We start from the raw sequence: 20,405 nt of genomic DNA on the forward strand, positions 1-20,405 counted from the left end.
CAGCCTCAACAACTTAGGCTATCAACAACTTAGTGAGATCTTTTTTCAAAAAAAAAAAAAAGAAAGAAAGAAAGAAAATAGGGCTGGGGGTATAGCTTGAAGGTAGACTGCCCCTGGATTTATTAGTCATGGGCAGCCCCAGGAATGAGTGGCATGAGGAGAGGGATTTTGCTTCTGCGTGATACCACTTCAGCCATGTTGGTAGGCCTTCTGAGGATGGTGAGAGGCACTCTGGGTTTAGAGTTACACTGAACTGCTTACATCTGAGGAACTGGTTGGACTTCATGTTGAACTAAGTGTCAGAGTCAGAGGAGAGATAACAATTGAACCTGCTTCTAAAACATGAAGGGAGCCCGGTATGGTAGTGCTCGCTTGTAATTCCAGTGCTTGGGGCTGAGACAGGAGGATTGCGCAGGTTCAAAGTCAGCCTCCGCTACTTAGTGAGACTCTCAGCAACTTAGTGAGACCTTGTCTCAAAAAAAAAAAATATGGGAGTATAGTCCAGAGGTAGAAAGCCCTTGGGTTCCATCTCTAGTACCATACACAAAAAGAAAACATGAAGGGGATCTGGAAGATAGCAACATCGTCCAGTTGACAACCCAGAAGATGCATACTGTGTGCCAGGTACTGGGGGACCTAGAATAACCCAAAAACCAGACATGGGGCACTAATGACAAAAAGCCATAAAGAATCCAGGTAGCCTGCTGTGGTGTGGTAGCATTCACCTGTAATCCCAGTACTTGGGAGGCTGAGACAGGAGAACTTCAGGTTTAAGCCTCAGCAACTTAGCAAGACTCTCAGCTAACTAGCCAGACCAGTTTCAAAACAAAACATTAAAAAAAAAAAGTCTGAGGGTATGACTCAGAGGTAGACTGCCCTGGGTTCAATTCCCAGGCCAAAAAAACAAAAAATGGATAAAGGCATAAGGGTTTAGGACTTATTAGTTTATTTTATTTTGTTGAGATCAAAATAATTCTCTTTAAATGTTTATATTCAATAGGGTGAGCAACTAAGTAAGGCCATCTGCCACAATCATATGGAGTGATCACAGAACATAAATGAATATGTTATCAGGTGGGAGGTTTGAAAATTACTCAGCACAAGCTGGGCATGGTGGCGCAGTGCTTGGGAGGCGGAGACAGGAGGATCACACAGGTTGGAAGCCAGCCTCACTGCCTTAAGAGACCCTCTTTCCAAATAAAATATAAAATAGGTCTGGGAGTATAGCCCGAAGGTAGAAGGGTTTCCATCCCCAGTACCACCAAAAAAAAAAAAAAAAAAAAAAAATTTACTCGGCAGAACCACAGTCCTTATCTGCTCGTAAAGCATCCAAACAGAAAGCACAGGTGGGGAGTACAGGAAGTTTATTTAGAAAAATGAAGCATCAAAAGAAAAGGCCATGGAGCCGGGCATGGTGGTGCAGGTTTGTAATTCCAGCATTTGGGAGGCGGAGACACGGACAGCCTCAGCTACTTAGTGAGGTCCTTTGCAACTCAGTGAGACTTTCTTTCAAAATAAAGAATAAATAGGGCAGGGAGTGTAGCTCAGAGGTAGAATGCCCCTGGGTTCCTTCTCTGGTACTGAAAAACAAAACAAAACAGAAAGGCTATGAAGAAGGGGAAAGGGTCCCACTTCCGGGCAAAGCCTCTGGAAGGAACATTCCCAGGAATGTGCATCTGGAGAGGCCATTCCCAGGTGTGGAAAGCGGAGTGGATGTCATGGTGTATAGCCCCTCTGGACATTTGGAGTGATAGACTACCTTTTGCTCATCTGACCCTGCTTTGTTCCTCCACCCCTTTCCACAGGGGAGGGGTCAAAGGGAGTCTTTGCAGGTCCAGTCCCTCCTACATCTGCTGATGTCTAGCAGACTAACAGATTCACTGGGAAAAAGCAAAATACATTTTGTATGGCCACATCATTATTCTTACCTTTCAATAGAATTCAGGCTCCTAAATTTTAAAACAATATGCCTGGCCGGGCGTGGTGGCGCATGCTTGTAATCCCCTGGCTTGGGAGGTGGAGACAGGAGGATTGCGCTGGTTCAAAGCCAGCCGCACTGGCTTTAAGAGACCCTGTTTCCAAATAAAAAAATATAAAAATAGGTCCGGGAGTGTCACTGGGAAGTAGAAGGATTTCCAGGAAACCCAGTACCACCAAAAAAATAATAATAAATAAAATAAAACAATATGCCTCTCTTACTTGAGTGCTTTCATTAGTATAACAAGTAGAAATAACTGCTTTCATGTGTAGAGCAGCTAATAATACTATATATAACTGCATAAACACTTTAATGTGATTACAGTCTTTTTTAAAAATAATAACTTCAAAGAAAGACCTCGAGTGAAACGTTCCTTTGCAATGTGCATAAAATTATATTCTGAGTCAATTGCTTTTTGACTAAAATTTTATTCTGTTGACTTTAAACAGTAGTATTGAAACGGGGTTTCTTGAGAAGAAACACAGCATTTCCTTAAGATGAAACGGGGTTTCTTTGAAGAAATACGGTGTTTCCTTACCAGATTCTTGTCTGCAGCGAGCAAAGAATGACACCCACAGACGGCAAGAAGGGGAACAAGAAGTTTATTGGAAGCAGCAGGGAATAGGGAAAAGTGGCAGAACACCCCTAAGGGCTGTCGGGACTCTGGTGCCCAGCAGCTGCCTTCAGGACAATACTTGAGGGTAGTCCAAGCCAAATGCCTTCAGTTGCAAGCTGCTTTCTCCCAAAGTCCACGGGATCTGCCAGAAAAGAAGTGCAGGTCACCCCTAGGGGCCCTGGTCGGCCTTGATGTCCAGTGGAGGCCTTCAGGTCACTACCCGAGTATAGCCTGGACCAAGTGCCTTCATTTGCACCCCACCTTCTCTCAAAGCCAACGCAACCTGCGAGAGAGAAAAGCTCCCCAAAGGGAAGGGGTTCCCAGAGTGGGTAACCATCCTGTTGACTGGTCTAGGAGTTTATATATCTCTGTAAGTTCTCTGTTACTTGGAGTCTGGGAGGCAGTTCTTAAAATTTGCATAGGGTATTTCCATGTCCTTGAGGGGTCTAGTAGAGGTGTCAGACTTACTCCAGGGATGTCTCCTGGGTTTGTTGATTAGCAAACAGATGGTTTTGTGAAGCTTTGGTCATTCTTATCTCTGAACCTTGGAAGGGCTGGTCTCTTTTTAGGAGCCTTGGAAGTTAATAAGTATTCGTTGCCCCTCAGGAAATTAAGTTTTTCTACTGAGGCCTCTTCCCTACCTGCCTACTTCTTTTCTACCTCCTCAGTATTTCATTATCCTGAAATACTCTATTTTTCCAGTTATATGAATATAGTTTTAAAAAATAATTATATTCAATTAAATGTCACATTTAGTAGAAAGATTTTACCAATTAGCTTTAAAAGACCACAGCTAAAATTGGGGAATCATGAAAAACAAATAGGTCATTCTTTCTTTTCTTTTTTTTTTTTTTTTTTTTTTTTTTCGGTACTGGGAATGAACCCAGGGGCATTCTACCTCTGAGCTACACCCCCAGTCCTATTTTTTATTCTTTATTTTTTAAACAGGGTCTCACTGAGTTGCAAAGAGCCTCACTAAGTAGCTGAGGCTGTCCCTGAACCACTATCCTCCGAGCTCAACCTCCCGAGTGCTGGGATTACAAGTGTGCACCACCACCCACGGCAATCATTCAGTTTTGCTGGGTTTTTCATAGACACTAATTACCATTGTTCCTATGTAACATTCTGTACAGTGAACTGTGGTTTAATTACTTTAAAAATCCACCTATATATAGATGATAGCCTATTACATTTGTCTAGATTAGATATGTAGCAGCTGTTTGGAAGTGATGTGAAATTTTAATATTTGGTGGCATGAAGTCCTAAAGCACTGTGACCCCATTAGTATGCATGTGTGTGAGAACCTGGTTTTTACCTTCCTTGTGGACCACTGATAAGAAAATTTAAATGACTGTGGAAAGATTTTTGCCTCAGGGTAAAGAATTCAATAGAAATCCATTTATACAACTTCTGTGTGTGGTATTGAATGACATAAACTGGTGGGAGAATGTAATTGTTCATATGTAAAGGCTGTTCTTTCATGGGGCTTCCAGGGTCTGATAAGGGGGGAGGAGCAATGCTTTTATGGTATGTGGTTAAGCCTTCCAAGAATTACCCACATAGATACCACTTGTAGCACTCTTTTTTCCAACCAGTAAAAAATATGTCCACAGGCAAAAATATCTTTATCTAATTGTGTGTGTGTGTGTGTGTGTGTGTGTGTGTGTGTGTGTGTGTGTGTCTGGAGATGGAGCCCAGGTGCATTCGACCTCTGAGCTACACCCCCTGCCCTATTTTTTTTCTTTATTTTAAAACAGGGTCTCACTAAGTTGCAGAGGGCCTCACTGAGGCTATCTGGGAACTGCAAACCATGAACCTCGGTCTCATCCTCCCAAAAGCTGGGATTACAAGCGTGAACCACCACGCCCAGCTTTCTTTATCTAATGTTGAAGTGATTGTTGTTTTGCTACAAAGATAGCTTCAGGAACTGCTGACAGGATCCTTGTAAAATGCAAATTGTATTAACTCTCCTGCTTCTTATCAGATGTCTGAACTTCTGCCAGTAAGCTGAGCATTATGATCAAAGAAGAACAATTTACATCTTGGCTTGAACAACATTTCATAAATAGATTTTTATTAAATATTCCAACTCTGCACTCTGAACCCATTTTGGAAAATAATTTATATTAAGCCTAATATAATTAATTCTCAAATATCAGGTATACATATTTGGAGTAGTTCACTTTTACAGGAAGTCACCATTCTTTAATAACTTATTTCCAATGCCATTCCAGTTATTATTATGGTTTAAAGAGATGCTTAGATTGTTACGGTGGTCCAGCGAAACTGTACCGGTATGAGATATAGCTGCGGGTTCTTGTTCTTAGCTATCTTGGAAAAGAATAGCCAGAACTCTTTTTGCTGTAAGTTTAAGCAATTTTATTATTGCAAAGGCAGAAAGAAGGAACAGAAATTAGATTAAAGCACTATGTCATAAAGATAGTTGATAAGTAAAATAAAAAATTAATGTGAGTAAAATAAAAATAATGTGAGTACGGCAGAGTGTGAAAAACATGAGAGAGGTCCAGTACACGTGGCATGTAAAGTTTTAATGGCACGGCTCTCCCAGGGATCAGGGCGAGGCACCGTGGGGCCCGCGCGCCTGTCTGAAGCTTGAGGACGCGGGCTCTCCTTTTCAAGGTATGCATCTCGCGAGATGGGGGTTTACTCGCGGGAACGCCCAATTCTCGCGGAGGTTTCAGCCCCTCCCTTGCCCTGCAGAGGTCATGTGACACAAAGTCACATGAGTGCAGGACCCAACTTATCATCCCGGCCTTTTGATGGTAGGGATAATAGATGACGATTGGACCCTCTAGCTTCTTCCTGCTATCAAGGGGCGTCGTCAGGGGCCCCAGGCCGGGAGGAGTAGGGAGTCCAGTCCCCCAGAAGGGGGTGCAGGTGGGTGCATAGCTGCAGTGCGAATTGGAGGTTACCCTGGACAGCTTAGTGATGTGCGCTTGAGGAGGCTTGAACAGGCAAGGGCTATTAAAGAAAAAAACAAATCATGAGATTGAGCAGGCGACCAAAAAGGAGACTGGCTTACTCAGTACCTGGAGAGCTACCCTGAGCTGGCAAAGAGGATGGAGGTTGAGGGATCCAGGAGCCGTCAGTCTTCAGCCAGGCTGAGTAGGGCCAGCGGCGGGGCCTGGTCTGGAAAGGTGCTCCCCCTGTGTTGAGGCACCTGGGGCTCATCCTTTTCCAAGGGCACTGCTCCAGTGGCCCTCCTGGCCACACGCCGGGCACAGTCTGATTGGTGGGCGTGGCTTCGCCCCACTTCAGGCAGGCTCCTGCAGGTAGTCATCGTTGCAGTCCTCCACACCTAGGTGGCGCTCCAGAGGGCTGAGCCGCCACCGCCAGCCAAAGGGCAGCTACCAGGGATCTGCTTTTTGGCAAAGTTGGAGTGTACGCTCCATCTCCGCCTGTTTCTCTCTGGAATTAAAACTTTAGATGCCATGTTAAGGTTCTGTCAGCTGCAACGGACCTACACTCACACACAAAGAGCGCATCCCAGGGCGGGTGTCTGGCAAGAATGGCAACACAGACTCCCCACGGGCAGAGGGTGTTGCCCCAGCCCCGGCCTGGCGTTTCCCGCAGCACCTAGGGCGCGCCCGAGCGGGCCGCCCAGCAAAATTGCAGTCTGGCGCGGGCCAAGATGGCGACTGTGACATCACCAGGCAGCGACTACGCGCCATCACAAAATGGCAGCTGGCAGGAAAATAAATGGAAGCTGATGGGGGAGAGCATTTGGAGGGATAGCAGACCGCTTATAAAAGTTCCTAACTATTCCTGGGCCACCACAACCCATTTCCCAACTCGTATCAAGGCAGACAGGCTCTCAGGGCATCTGCTAGTATAAAGGTTCGACTTCCCATAATTGGTTCCCAGGCAGAAACGAAGAACAGGAAATGAGCATCCCCGATTTCCCTGCTCAGTCGTTCGGAAACGGAGGTTAAGAGATAGAGAAGAACGTCTTCATCCCTTCTCCAAACCGGAGGATGACCTGGTCATCCGGAGGGTGGTCCAGTGGACCAGGGGACAGTGGGTCACCAAGCGCTTGGATTTTGGGGTCCCAGTGGACCAGAAGATCCAAGTCCAGAACCCGCTAACCAAGGGAAGGAGGCAGTTTACCGGAGTGAAGTGTTGCCAGCCAGTGCTGGCTGCGACAGAAGTGCTGAGAAGCTGCTGGGGGCGCGGTGGAGCTGGGGCTCACAGATGCTGGTGGCTGGTGTGGACGGCACTGGCGGCTGGCGCAGGCGGGATCAAATGGTGGCACGCAGGCGGCATGGCTTGCCCAGTTTGCGGCGTGGAGACAAAATGGCTTCCAGGCATGCAGCAGTCACGGAGGCTGGGCCCCGAGGAGCACCGCCAGTGAGCCTGGCTTAGGCGGGCAAAACGGAACAGCAGCAGCGAGTAGAGCTATGCCTGGTGCGGGTGACTGTGGCAGACACCAAAGCCAGCTGTGCGCCCCCCAATGAGCCTGGCTCGGGGCGGGCGGGGCAAACCGGTCAGAGGTCCCGGCGGTGACCGGAGCGCTGAGCTGGAACGGCGGTTTTAGGAGGTCCAAGCGGCAGGCAGAGGTCCTGGCCCGTGCAGGCGGTCGGCGGGCAGAGCAGGTGCCAGCATCACCCAAGGAGCCTGGCTCGGGGCGGGTGGAACTGGCAGCCTGGCAGCCGGCAGAGCCTGCACGCCCCGGTGGTGGCGGCCACGGACGTGGTGGCAGTGGAAGATGGCCGCCGGCGCTCCAGAAGAGCGTGGGCAGGAAAAGATGGCCACCGGCTCTCAGCAGAGCTCGGGGCCGGAAAGATGGCCGCAGACTCTCAGCAGAGCGCGGGATCAGAAGATGGCCACTGTCTCTCAGCAGAGCGCGGGGCCGAAAAGATGGCCGCGAGCTCTCAGCAGAGCTCGGGGCTGGAAAGATGGCCGCGGACTCTCAGCAGAGCCCTGGGCGGGAAGAAGGCCGCTGGCTCTCCCGGAGAGCCCGGGGCTGGGGAAGAAGGCTCACAGTCCGGGCAGGCACGGGGCGGCAGCGGCAGGAACAACGCCTGCAAGCAGAGTGCTGGTGTGGGACCTCACAGTTGAGCTGCTGGCGGGTCGGAGAGTCCGGGGCTCAAAAAGAGAGTAAAAAGAGAAAGAGAAAAAAAGAGGGAGGGACCCAAGAGTTCTCCCGGTTCGGCACCAAATGATAAGTAAAATAAAAAATTAATGCAAGATTTTTTTTTTTTTTTTTTCAAAATGGCGACTGAGGGACACAGCACCTCTCAGTAGCTGAAGTAAATAAAGTTTAAATACTGAGAAAGCAGTGTCTAAATCAACAAAACAAATACATACCAGGAACCAAAACACATCCTGTACCTCGGCGGAACCCTGAACTTGAACAAGAAGAACAAAGATCGGACACGGGACCTGCTGCAGATACAATCTGACCGCGGACCAGAACGCTGAGCCGCGGGCTGCTTTGGCAGCTGTCCAAGGAGCTGCCTGCCCGATATTTCCACGGCAAGATAATCCGGGAATAAAAACGGACTTAGGACCGCATCCTAAGCAGCGAGCAGCACCCTCCAGAACTCTGTCTGCCCACCAGCGACCGGATCACATCGGCACAGAGACTCACACGGATTCCTGCACCAAGACAGGTACCTGAGGGCGCCCTAGTAACTGGGGTCCTAGCGTGTGCGGAGTCGCAGTCTCAAACCCCCACCACGGGCTCAAGCCTCAGAGCACTCTCCTCGCGCTTCCTGCCTGTCCCCTACTAGTAATCAGCGCCTGTACACTGCCCTCCTAAATTGGAGCCTGCTTCTGTGGCTAACCCCTGCCACCTTGCCAGAGCCTACCCTCCAGGCTGCAAAAGCACTGGGAGACCCGGAAATCTCCTTGGGGCACCCCCAGCCTCTACGTCCCGCGGGACGCAGAGACCATTGCTGGACACCGCACACTGGACCCTTGAGCACCTACCCTGCACCCCTGGCCCACCGCGGGGTATTCCCAACCTCCTGGTAGCCAGATGCTTAGTTCTAAGTGAGAACACAGCTCAATACACCTTGGAAGAACATACCAGCAGCAATAGACAGCTGCACCCACTCTCACTAGGGTCCAGTATTAACAGGGCATCCAGCCTGCACTCTTGGAATAGGCAGAGCTCTGGCAGTAAGTGTGGCCACCCAGGAACCAGCATTCATTTGCCCAGGGCACATCTTGGGACCACACCTGGCTAGCCCAGCTGGAATTTCCAGAGACACAAGAAAATCCATCGGGCCACAAAATCTGCTCAGGACCTCAGGGGGAAGTGCCAATTACACTTTAGTCACTCTCCACCCCTGATGTAGGGAAGCACAGGCTGGAGGCGAGGGTGGTGAGTGCAGATGTGCTGACCACAGGTTAGAATTTCGCAGAATCTGTGAACTGTACAGAATCAAATAACAGTGAAACCAGACACCCGGACACATAAACCTAAAGCAGCTAAAGGAGAAAAAGGTGTCCAAACACCCAGAGTGACTTAAGAAGATAAAAATAGAGTACAAAGAAAACTAAGAGACATTGGACGGTATCCTGAAAGCTACCAAGCAATCAGATACACACATATTATATGGACCTGACCCCATATGCGTAAATAAGTAGGACTGTTTGTTTTACTTTTAATGTGGATGTTATGTTTTCTTTTGCTTTTAAAGTGCTTTTGTTTTAATATGGTTATTGCTGTTTTCTTTTTTTTTCTTTTTCTTTCTTCTTTTAATCCAAACTTCTCTTACTTTAACTTGTTGTTTTATATATATATACATTGGATAGTTTGCCTTATTTCTTTACTTCACACGGCTGCTAGTTCCTTTTATTTTATTCCTCTTCCTTTTTCCTCTTTCTTCCCTTTTCCTTCCTTTTCTTTCATTCTCCTCCTTTGATTGGTTTACCTTCCTTTTTCTTGGATTACATAATAGTCTTGGTATCTTGAGCGGATTCTTTTTTTTTTTTTTTTTTTTTTTTATGTCTGCCTGCTCCTACCAGCATCCCTATTTACAAACCTTCCCACACTAACCTACATACATTTCTCCCCCAAAACTTTTCCCCATAATATACCTCATGGTTTAAAACTCAAAGTATTTTTTATATCCATAACTACTCTACTAACAACAAGAGTCCTAGTAGTTAACTCTCTCTCATTCATAGCAAGTTATTACTTTATCATACTTAAAGTCCTTCTCAACCTAACATATCCTCCACCTAATCTGACTCCTTTACCCATCACCCCAGCTCCTCCCACATCACCCACTTTCAACACTGGAAAGGCTCTGCTGACTGGCCGATACTCCTAAACTCCTAATATTAAGATTTGACTAAACACATTACTCACGAACGATGGGTAGAAATCAGAAAAACAGGACAGAGAACACTATAAATATGAGAACCAGGAGTTATGAAGAGACAGCAGAAATCACGAATACTGACCTACTAGAAATGCAAGAAGGGGAGTTCAGAATCTTGTTGTTCAATATGATGAAAGGTTTTAAAACAAGTATAGAGGAGGTTAAAGGTGAAATAGAAACACTAAAAAAGAATCAGAAAGAGGTCTGGAATGAAATGAAAGAGGCAATAAGTGAAATGAAGACAGCAATAGAAAGAAACTCTGGAAGATTAGATGAAATGGAAAACAGAATATCAATATTAGAAGACAGTACATCCCAAACCGAAAACACAGTCAGCGATATACAGAAATCTTTACAGCAACAAAACCTAAACATCCAGCAATTATGGGATAATATGAAGCGCCCTAATTTACGGATAATAGGCATTGAGGAAGGGATAGAGGTACAGACCAAGGGCATATGTAATATCTTCAAGGAAATAATCTCAGAGAATTTTCCAAATATGGAAAGAGACTTGAATCTTCAAGTACAGGAGGCATACAGAACTCCACTGAGACAGGACCAAAGAAAAACCACTCCACGCCACATAATAACCAAATTGACCAGCATAGAGGCCAAGGAAGGAATCTTAAAAGCAGTAAGAACAAAAGGACAGGTGACATATAGAGGCAAAACAATAAGAATCACCCCAGACTATACAACCCAGGTCAGGAATGCTAGGAGAGACTGGTATGACGTGATTCAGACCCTGGAAGAACATAACTTCCAGCCCAAATTAATCTACCCAGCAAAACTACTATTCAAGATCAATGGGGAAGTCAAAGTCTTTCAGGATAAACAGAATCTCAAAAAATTCATGAATTCAAAGCCAACACTGGAGAAAATTCTTAAAGAAATAAATCATAAGGAAGAAAAAAGAAGCAGACTCCAGAATCAGAGAAGCGAGGAAGTTAATAAGTGGGCCATTTAAGTAAAGAAGAAAGATCACAACACCCAAGAGTAGACAGAACACAAAATGGCAGAAAACAAAAAGCATATTTCAATAATATCACTTAATGTCAAAGGACTTAACTCACCAATCAAAAGACATAGACTGGCAATGTGGATTAGGAAACATAATCCAAACATATGCTGTCTGCAAGAAACTCACCTCACAGCCAAAGACATTCACAGGTTGAAGGTGAAAGGATGGAAAAAGATATACCATGCCACCAGTGACCGAAAAAGAGCAGGGGTAGCAACCCTGATATCCAACAAAACAGACTTTAAAATAAAACACATCAAAAGAGACAAATCAGGGCACTTCCTTTTATTAAAAGGAACAATACACCAAGAAGATATAATGATAGTAAATATTTATGCCCCAAATGTGGGTGCAACCACATTCGTAAAACAAACCCTTCTGGACATAAGATCCCAAGTAGACCCAAATACAATAATTCTGGGAGACTTTAATACGCCTCTCACACCACTGGATCGATCTTCGAGGCAAAAGATGAGTAAAGATGCTCTAGAACTAAAGGAAACCATAAACCAAATGGACCTAATAGACGTTTTCAGAGTATTTCAACCAGGAACTACAGAATACACTTTCTTCTCAGCAGCCCATGGAACCTTCTCCAAAATAGATCACATCCTGGGACACAAAGAAAATACCAGCAAATTCAAAAAATGTAATATAATCCCATGCATCTTTTCAGACCACAATGGAATAAAAGTAGAAATCAACAACAGGAAACTCGAAAGAAAGTATTCAAATTCATGGAGAATGAATGATACACTACTAAATGACGAATGGGTAAGAGCAGAAATTAGGGAAGAAATAAAGAAATTTATGGAAACAAACGAAAACAGAGACACAACCCACCAAAACCTATGGGACACCATGAAGGCAGTACTAAGAGGAAAGTTTATCGCATTGAGTGCCCACATAAAAAGGATGGAGAACCACCAAGTAAAGAACCTAATGAAACAACTCAAGGATCTAGAAATTCTGCAACAATCCATTCCCAAAGCCAGCAGAAGACGAGAAATCATCAAAATTAGAGCAGAAATAAATGAAATAGAGAACAAAAAAACAATTCAAAGAATCAATAAAACAAAAAGTTGGTTCTTTGAAAAGATTAATAGAATTGATAAACCCCTGGCCAACCTAACCAAAAGAAAAAGAGAATCAACTCAAATTACCAAAATTAGAAATGAAAAAGGAGATATCACCACTGATAGTGAAGAAATTCAAAACATTATCAGAAACTACTTTAAAAATTTATACTCCAATAGATTTGAAAACCTGGATGAAATTGACAGATTTCTAAACACAGTTAACCTTCCTACACTCAACCAAGAGGACATAGCAAGCCTAAACCAACCAATAACAACCAAAGAAATAGAAACGGCAATAAAAATTCTTCCACCAAAGAAAAGCCCAGGCCCAGATGGGTTCCCAGCTGAATTCTACAAAACCTTCAGTGAACAACTAATACCAATACTTCATAACACGTTCCGGGAAATTGAAAGAGATGGAACTCTTCCAAATTCCTTCTATGAGGCCAGTATCACATTAATCCCCAAACCAAATAAAGACACCTCAAGAAAGGAAAACTACAGACCAATATCCTTAATGAACATAGATGCAAAAATTCTAAACAAAATACTAGCTATACGCATTCAAAACTATATCAAGAGAATAATTCATCACGACCAAGTCGGTTTCATCCCAGAAAAACAAGGCTGGTTCAACATACGCAAATCAATACATGTTATTCACCACATAAATAGAACCAAGAACAAAAACCACATCATCATAGCAATAGATGCTGAAAAAGCATTCGACAAAATCCAACACCCATTTATGTTAAAAACACTGCAAAAAATTGGGATAGAAGGAAAGTACTTCAACATCATCAAGGCAATATACTGCAAACCCAAAGCCAACATTATATTGAATGGGGAAAAACTGCAAGAATTTCCGCTACAGTCAGGAACAAGACAAGGATGCCCACTTTCACCTCTCCTTTTCAATATAGTCCTTGAGACTCTTGCTGCAGCAATCAGACAAGAGAAGGAAATCAAAGGAATCCACATAGGAAGAGAGGAAGTGAAATTATCCTTATTCGCAGATGACATGATCCTTTACCTGGAAGACCCAAAGAACTCAACCAAAAGACTTCTGGAGCTGATCGACAAATTCGGCAAAGTCGCAGGTTACAAAATCAACCTAAAGAAATCAGTGGCCTTTCTTTATGCCAACAACGAATCCACAATGAAGGAAACAAAAACAACAATTCCATTCACTATAACCTCAAAACCAATAAAATACCTAGGAATAAACCTAACCCAAGATGTAAAAGACCTCTACAACAAAAACTATAAAACATTAAAAAAAGAAATAGAAGAAGACCTTGGAAGATGGAAAGATCTCCCGTGCTCATGGATAGGCAGAATAAATATCATCAAAATGGCCATTCTGCCAAAACTGATCTATAGGTTCAATGCAATTCCCATTAAAATACCAGTGACATTCTTCAGAGACCTAGAAAAATCAATCATGAACTTCATATGGAGAAAGAAAAGACCTAGAATAGCCAAAGCAATTCTCAATAACAAGAAACACGCAGGAGGCATTACAATCCCAGACTTCAAACTATACTATAGAGCAATAGTAGTAAAAACAGCATGGTACTGGCACAAAAACAGATATACTGACCAGTGGATTAGAATAGAAGATACAGAAACAAACCCACACATCTTTAGTCAATTAATCTTTGACAAAGGGGCCAAACACATACGCTGGAGAAAAGACAGCCTTTTCAACAAGTGGTGCTGGGAGAACTGGCTAGCCATTTGTAAAAAGATGAAGCTAAACCCCTATATCTCACCTAACACAGGAATCAACTCAAGATGGATCAAAGACTTAGAAATTAGACCTGAGACGGTGAAGTTAGTAGAGGAGAACATAGGTTCAACACTACAACATATTGGCACAGGCAGTAACTTTCTCAACAAAACCTCCAAAGCTCAGGAAATTAAAGCAAGAATAAACAAGTGGGATAACATTAAACTAAAAAGTTTCTTCTCATCAAAGGAAACTATCAATAACCTAAAGAGGAAGCCTACAGAATGGGAAAGGATCTTTACCAGCCACCATTCTGATAGGGGGCTAATATCCAGAGTATACAAAGAGCTCAAAAGGCTCTACACCAACAAAACAAACAACCCAATCAAGAAATGGGCAAATGAACTAAATAGACACTTCACAAAAGAAGAGATACAAAGGGCTAATAGATACATGAAAAGATGTTCTTCATCACTGGCCATCAGGGAGATGCAAATCAAAACTACACTGAGATTCCATCTAACCCCAGTGAGAGTAGCAAGCATAAAGAAATCAAACAACAACAAATGCTGGCGAGGATGTGGGGAAAGAGGAACTCTTTTACACTGTTGGTGGGAGTGCAAACTAGTTCAGCCACTATGGAGATCTGTGTGGAGATTCCTAAGAAAGGTGGGAATAGATCCACCATATGATCCAGCTATACCACTCCTGGGTATCTTTCCAAAAGGGTTGAATTCAGAGAAATACAGCAACATATGCATACCTATGTTCATAGCAGCACAATTTGTAATAGCCAAAATATGGATCCAACCCAGATCACCATCAACAGATGAATGGATAGCAAAACTGTGGGAAATACACACAATGGAATTCTATTCAGCCATAAAGAAGAACAAAATTTTATCATTTGCAAGAAGATGGAAAGCCCTGGAAAGCATCATGTTAAGTGAGATCAGCCAAGCACAGAAGGAGAAGATACACATGTTTCCTCTAATATGCCCAAACTAGAAAACACAAAGGATACCAGTAGGACCCCAGATATTAGAGGGGAAATACTAGCTAAGTTTTAATGGAAAGATAGGAGAGGAGAAAGGCCGATCTTGATTAAGGAGCATCTTCACCTGAACATGTGTAAAATTATGAATAAGACATGGTTAACCTGGCCAACCATTGGTGGGGGGGGGGAGAAAATGGGGGCGGGGGGAGAGGGCACCAAATATAGTGTAAATGTATACTATTTATGTTCAATAAAAAATTGTTAAAAAAATAAAATAAAATAAAAAAAAATAAAAAAAAATAAAAAAAAAAAAAAAATTAATGCAAGTAAAATAAAAAATAATGTGAGTACGGCGGAGTGTGAAAAACACGAGAGAGGTCCGGTACACGTGGCATGTAAAGTTTTAATGGCACGGCTCTCCTGGGGATCAGGGCAAGGCACCGTGGGGCCCGTGCCCCTGTCCAAAGCTTGAGGACGCAGGCTCTCCTTTTCAAGGTATGCATCTCGCGAGATGAGGGTTTACTCGCGGGAACGCCCAATTCTCGCGGGGGTTTCAGCCCCTCCCTTGCCCTGCAGAGGTCATGTGACACAAAGTCACATGAGTGCAGGACCCAACTTATCAATAGTGACATAGTGGAATGACTTGAAAATAAGTCACTGAAGTTTTTGGATATAGAACAGTTTTCATAAAGAATTTTATCTCACATCTTTGCTTAACCAGTCATCTTTTTGACCCAACTAGATCCGCCCCTTCTCTAGGCAAGACTTTTGATGTGGAGATTCACTATCTTACATCCTCTCTGACTAAAAGTCTTCTTCCTATAAGTGTAAGCTCAAATCTTTAAGCCCCAAATTGTGTTACTTCAATAATCTCTGATTATCAAAGTCAGGGATCTCTTAAAGGCTTGTGCCATCCTCCCACTTCCTAACCTGTCTGCTAGCTTGTCTTTAAAATGCAAAGGCCCTGGGCTACCTCTGTTTTCTTGCTAATCCCCCTTGGTGCCAAAATTCTGCAGAGTCCCTTCTCTGAGTGCCTGCCCACACCCAAACTCTGACTTTCTAATACCAAAGCTATTTTCAAATACATTTTGTAGCCATTTCCCAATACTGGCACATAGATGATCAGAGTGGATTTGACTTTTTTTCAATTAAGCAAGAAAAAAATTGCTTGAGTGTTGTTTTAAATATCTTCTCAAGAAAAAGGACATTGTTTTTAGTCATTGCCGTGTGGATGTATAGTTTCTGACATTTAAAGCAGAGAGCCATGAGTTAGCTGTTTGTCATTTTAATTCTAAGCTCCTCTATGGTGATAAGGGAAAGACATGTGTCTTTTTCATTTTAGTACGCCATCTTTGTTGATGCCAGTTCCTGGAACTAAAACATTGGCTTCAACGGATAAATATGCAGTGTTTAAAGGAATTGAAGCTGACAAGTCCTCCGAAAATACTGTTCCATTTGGAGGTAAAAAACCAACTTGAAAATTCACGTCTGTGAATGTAACATTTAAATTACATGGATCTTTAAGTGGTTGCCTTTTATACCTAATATGTAAAATCCTTATAGCACATGTTAAGTATGTTTGATTAACCTATTGACCCAATCTGCTTTACTTCCTCGGGCTTTGACTCGAGATTCTTGCCTGTAATTGAACTTCTGTCTTTCTATTATAGAACCTGGCGATAAATATAGTGCTTTCAGAGAACTTGAACAGACAGCAGAGAGTAAATCTTTAGGTAAGTGTTGACCTCCTAAATGTATGGATATATTATTTCTATTGTTAATAAGGAGATTTCATGACTGCTTTCTTATATTTTTGTCTTAGGAAAAAAACTAAGTGGGTAAAAAGATATTACGGTAGTGGTATTTGTGATATTCAAACTCAAATACTAAATTTAGAAATCTTTAATGGGTACCTACTAAGTGTAATAAATATTGTGATAGATTCTGAATGGAGGATTATTTTGTGGAAGAGGATCCTACTTACTTTTTGTGGCTTTGAAAATTACAAGGCTCTGTGCATTGGGAAAATGTGGCTCAGTTATTGGGGATTGTTTTCTTTTCTTTTTCTTTTTTTTCTGCTACTAGGGTTTTTTGTTTTGTTTTGTTTTGTTTTGTTTTCGGTACTAGGGATGGAACCCATGGGCATTCTACCTTTGAGCTATATCCCCAGCTCTATATTTTTATTCTTTATTTTGAAACAGGGTCTCACTGAGTTGCAAAGGGCCTCATTAAGTAGCTTTGGCTGTCCTCAACCATGATCCTCCTGTTTTAGCCTCCCAAATGCTGGGATTACAAGTGTGGGCATCTTTTATATCTTATTTGGAAACAAGGTCTCAGTAGGTTGCTAAGATCCTTGCTAAATTGCTGAATGAAGCTGACTTTCAACCTGTGATTCTCCTGTCTTAGCCTCCCAAATACTGGGAGGATTACAAAAATGTGCCACCACGCCCAGCTTGGGAATTTTTTTCTAAAATTTAGGACAAAGCCAGGTGTGGTGGTGCATGCTTGTAATCCCAGTACTTGGAAGGCTGAGAGGGGGATTGCAGGTTGTCCGCCAGCCTCAGCAAAAAAAAAAAGAAGACGACCGACAAATCCTCTGTCAAATGGACGCCCTGACTACTTTTGTTTACTATAATATTCAGTAAGACTTGTCCTGTTCACAGTGTATCAGTGAGCTAAACAAAAGGTAGTCACTTGCCGAGCATGGTGGCACACATTTGTAATCTCAGTACGTGGGAGGCTAAATTAGGAGGATCACAGGTTTATGGCTAGCCTCAGATACTTAGTGGGATCATTCACAACTTATACCCTATTTCAAAATAAAGAATAAAAGATAGGGCTGGGGTGTAGCTCAGAAGTAGAATACCCATGGGTTCAATTCCCAGAACCAAAAAGAAAGAAAAAAGGAGTCACTAATGTTTTACTTTTTTGGGGTTTTTTGTAGTACTGGGGATGAAACCCAAGGGCATTTGACCTCCAAGCTACATGCCCAGCCCTATATTTTAGTCTTTATTTTTATTTATTTATTTATTTTGCAATACTGGAGATAGAACCCAGAGGCATTCTACCTCCGAGCTGCACCTCCAGCCCTATTTTTTATTCTTCATTTTGAAACTGGGTTTCACTGAGTTGCAAAGGGCCTAAGTAGCTGAGGCTCTCCGCGAACTGTGATCCTCTGGTCTCAGCCTCCTGAATGCTGGGATTACAAGTGTGCACCACCACGCCCGGCTAGTCTTTATTTTAAAACAGGGTCTCACTGAGTTGCGAAGGGCCTTGCTAAGCAACTGAAGTTGTCCGCAAACTGCTACCCTCTGGTCTCCACCTCCAGAATGCTGGGATTACAAGCATGTGTCACCACACCTACCTAAGATTTATTTCTTAATCATCATCTAAGAAAGAAAATGTTCTAGAATAACAGTATTTAAAATAGCTCTGACTAGCCGGGAGTGGTGGCGCACGCTTATAATCTCTGCGCTTGGGAGGCTGAGACAGGAGGATCGCACAGGTTCGAAGCCAGCCTCAGCTACTTAGTGAGGCTCTCAGCAACTTAGTGAAACCCTGTTTCCAAATAAAGTATAAAATAGGTCTGGGAGTATAGCCTGGAGGTAGAAAGCCTCTGGGTTTCACCCCAGTACCACCAAAAAAAAAAAAAAAAAAAAAAATAGCTCTGACTAGCTGGGCATGGTGGCATATGCTTGTAATCCCAGTACTTGGGAGACTGAGACAGGAGGATCACAGGTTCAAGGATGGCCTTAGCAACATAGACTCTCAGCAACCTAGAAACACTGTTTCAAAATTAAAAGGTCTGGAGGTAGAATGCCCCTAGGTTCAATCCCCAGCAACATGTGCACATGCAAGCACCCGTGCACGCGCGCGCACACACACACACACACACACACACACACACACACACACATACACACACACAAAAAAATAGCTCCATCTTTGGTTCATATCTGCAATCCACCTATTCAGAAGGCTGAGGCAGAAGAATTACAAGTTTAGACTTCAGCAATTTAGTGAGACCCTGTCTCAAAATAAAAAATGAAATGGATTGGGGATATAGCTCAGTGATAGAGTGTCTCTGGGTTAAATGCCCAGAACACACACACACACACACACACACACACACACACACACACACACACACAGCTCTGATAAAGACCAGTTACTACTACTTATCATAAAGCAGGTACAAGATGTTTTACATTCACAAGGTATAATATAGTACTGTCTTACATCTCTAATACTAGAAGATATAATTAAAAAGGCATTAAGACTTGAGTTCTTTTTCTAGCAGAGGGCCCAGAGTATGAGATGACACAACTCTAGTAAAGAAATCTACATTCTTAGATAGGATTCCTTTTCATTAGTAGCACAACTTTATATACTTATTGCTGTTTATGAACATCAGCTAAAAGCCACTTAAAAGCAAAATATCGGAGCCGGGAGTGGTGGCACACGCTTGTAATCCCAGTACTTGGGAGGCTGAGACCGGAGGTCGCTTGGAGGCATTAGGCATACACATGAACTCAGGGAACTTTCGGCTTACTGACTCTAAGCAATGCTTTCATCAACTGCTGAGGTAAGACAGGTTTGGAATAAAAAGCATTGGGTTTATAATTGAGATTCTTTGTGTTATATGGTGTTACTGAATGTAATATATATGTTATGCCAATAAAAGTCAATGCCAGAGCTGGACGTGGTAGCGCACACTTGTGATCTCGATACTTGGGAGGTCGAGACGGAGGATCTCAGGTTTGCCGCCAGCCTCAGCTCCTTAGGCCCTCCACAATTTAGTGAGACCCTGTTTCAAAATAAAGAATAAAAAAATAGGGATGAGGGTGTATCTCGGAGGTAGAATGTCCCTGGATTAAATCCCCAGTACCATACCAAAAAAAAAAAAAAAAGGAATAGAGTAAAAAAATAAAAGTCACTGGGCATGGTGGTACATGCTTGTAATCCCAGTACAGCCTCAGCTTTTTTTTTTTTTTTTTTTTGCGGGTCTGGGGATGGAACCCAGGGTCATTTGACCTCCGAGCTACATCCCCTGCCCTATTTTTTATTCTTTATTTTGTTTTTTTGTTTTGTTTTGTTTTGTTTTGTTTTTGGTTGTACTGGGGTTCCTGGAAGCCCTTCTGCCTCTGGGCTACACTCCCAGAACTATTTTTACATTTTTTTATTTGGAAACAGGGTCTCCTAAGCCAGCGCACGCGGCTGGCTTCAAACCTGCGCGATCCTCCTGTCTCCGCCTCCCAAGAGCGGGGATTACAAGCGTGCGCCACCACGCCCGGCTCAGCCTCAGCTATTTAGTGAAGCCTTTTGCAAATCAGTGAGACCCTGTTTCAAAATAAAGAATAAAAAAAATAGGCTAGGGGTATAGCTCAGAGGTAGAATGCCCCTGGGTTCCATCCCCAGTATTGCAAAAAAATTAAAAAATAAAAAAAAATAAGTTAGCCAGACGTGGTGGCACATGCTTGTAATCCCAGCACTTGGAAGGCTGAGACAGGAGTATCACACAGGTTTGAAGCCAGCCTCAGCTACTCGGTAAAACTCAGCAAAATACTGAGACCCTGTTTCCAAATAAAATATAAAAAAATAGGTCTGGGGATGTAGCCCGGAAG

At 43.3% G+C, this 20,405-nt stretch overlaps 1 protein-coding gene across 15 annotated transcripts in view; it reads left to right on the forward strand.

The window, feature by feature from the left end:
- SYNRG (synergin gamma) overlaps nt 1-20,405 on the forward strand; it is a gene marked incomplete at both ends in the record, with an annotated part of 101,053 nt that overhangs the window by 38,733 nt on the left and 41,915 nt on the right. For all 15 annotated transcript variants that reach the window (XM_080713697.1, XM_080713705.1, XM_080713706.1 and 12 more), the window contains 2 exons: nt 16,124-16,242; nt 16,452-16,514. In XM_080713697.1, coding sequence (XP_080569823.1) covers nt 16,124-16,242; nt 16,452-16,514 — 182 coding nt within the window. The remainder of the gene's footprint in view (nt 1-16,123; nt 16,243-16,451; nt 16,515-20,405) is intronic.

This window comes from Muscardinus avellanarius, assembly GCF_963383645.1.
Source record: "Muscardinus avellanarius genome assembly, chromosome: 16".
In the NCBI taxonomy this organism is placed as follows: domain Eukaryota; kingdom Metazoa; phylum Chordata; class Mammalia; order Rodentia; family Gliridae; genus Muscardinus; species Muscardinus avellanarius.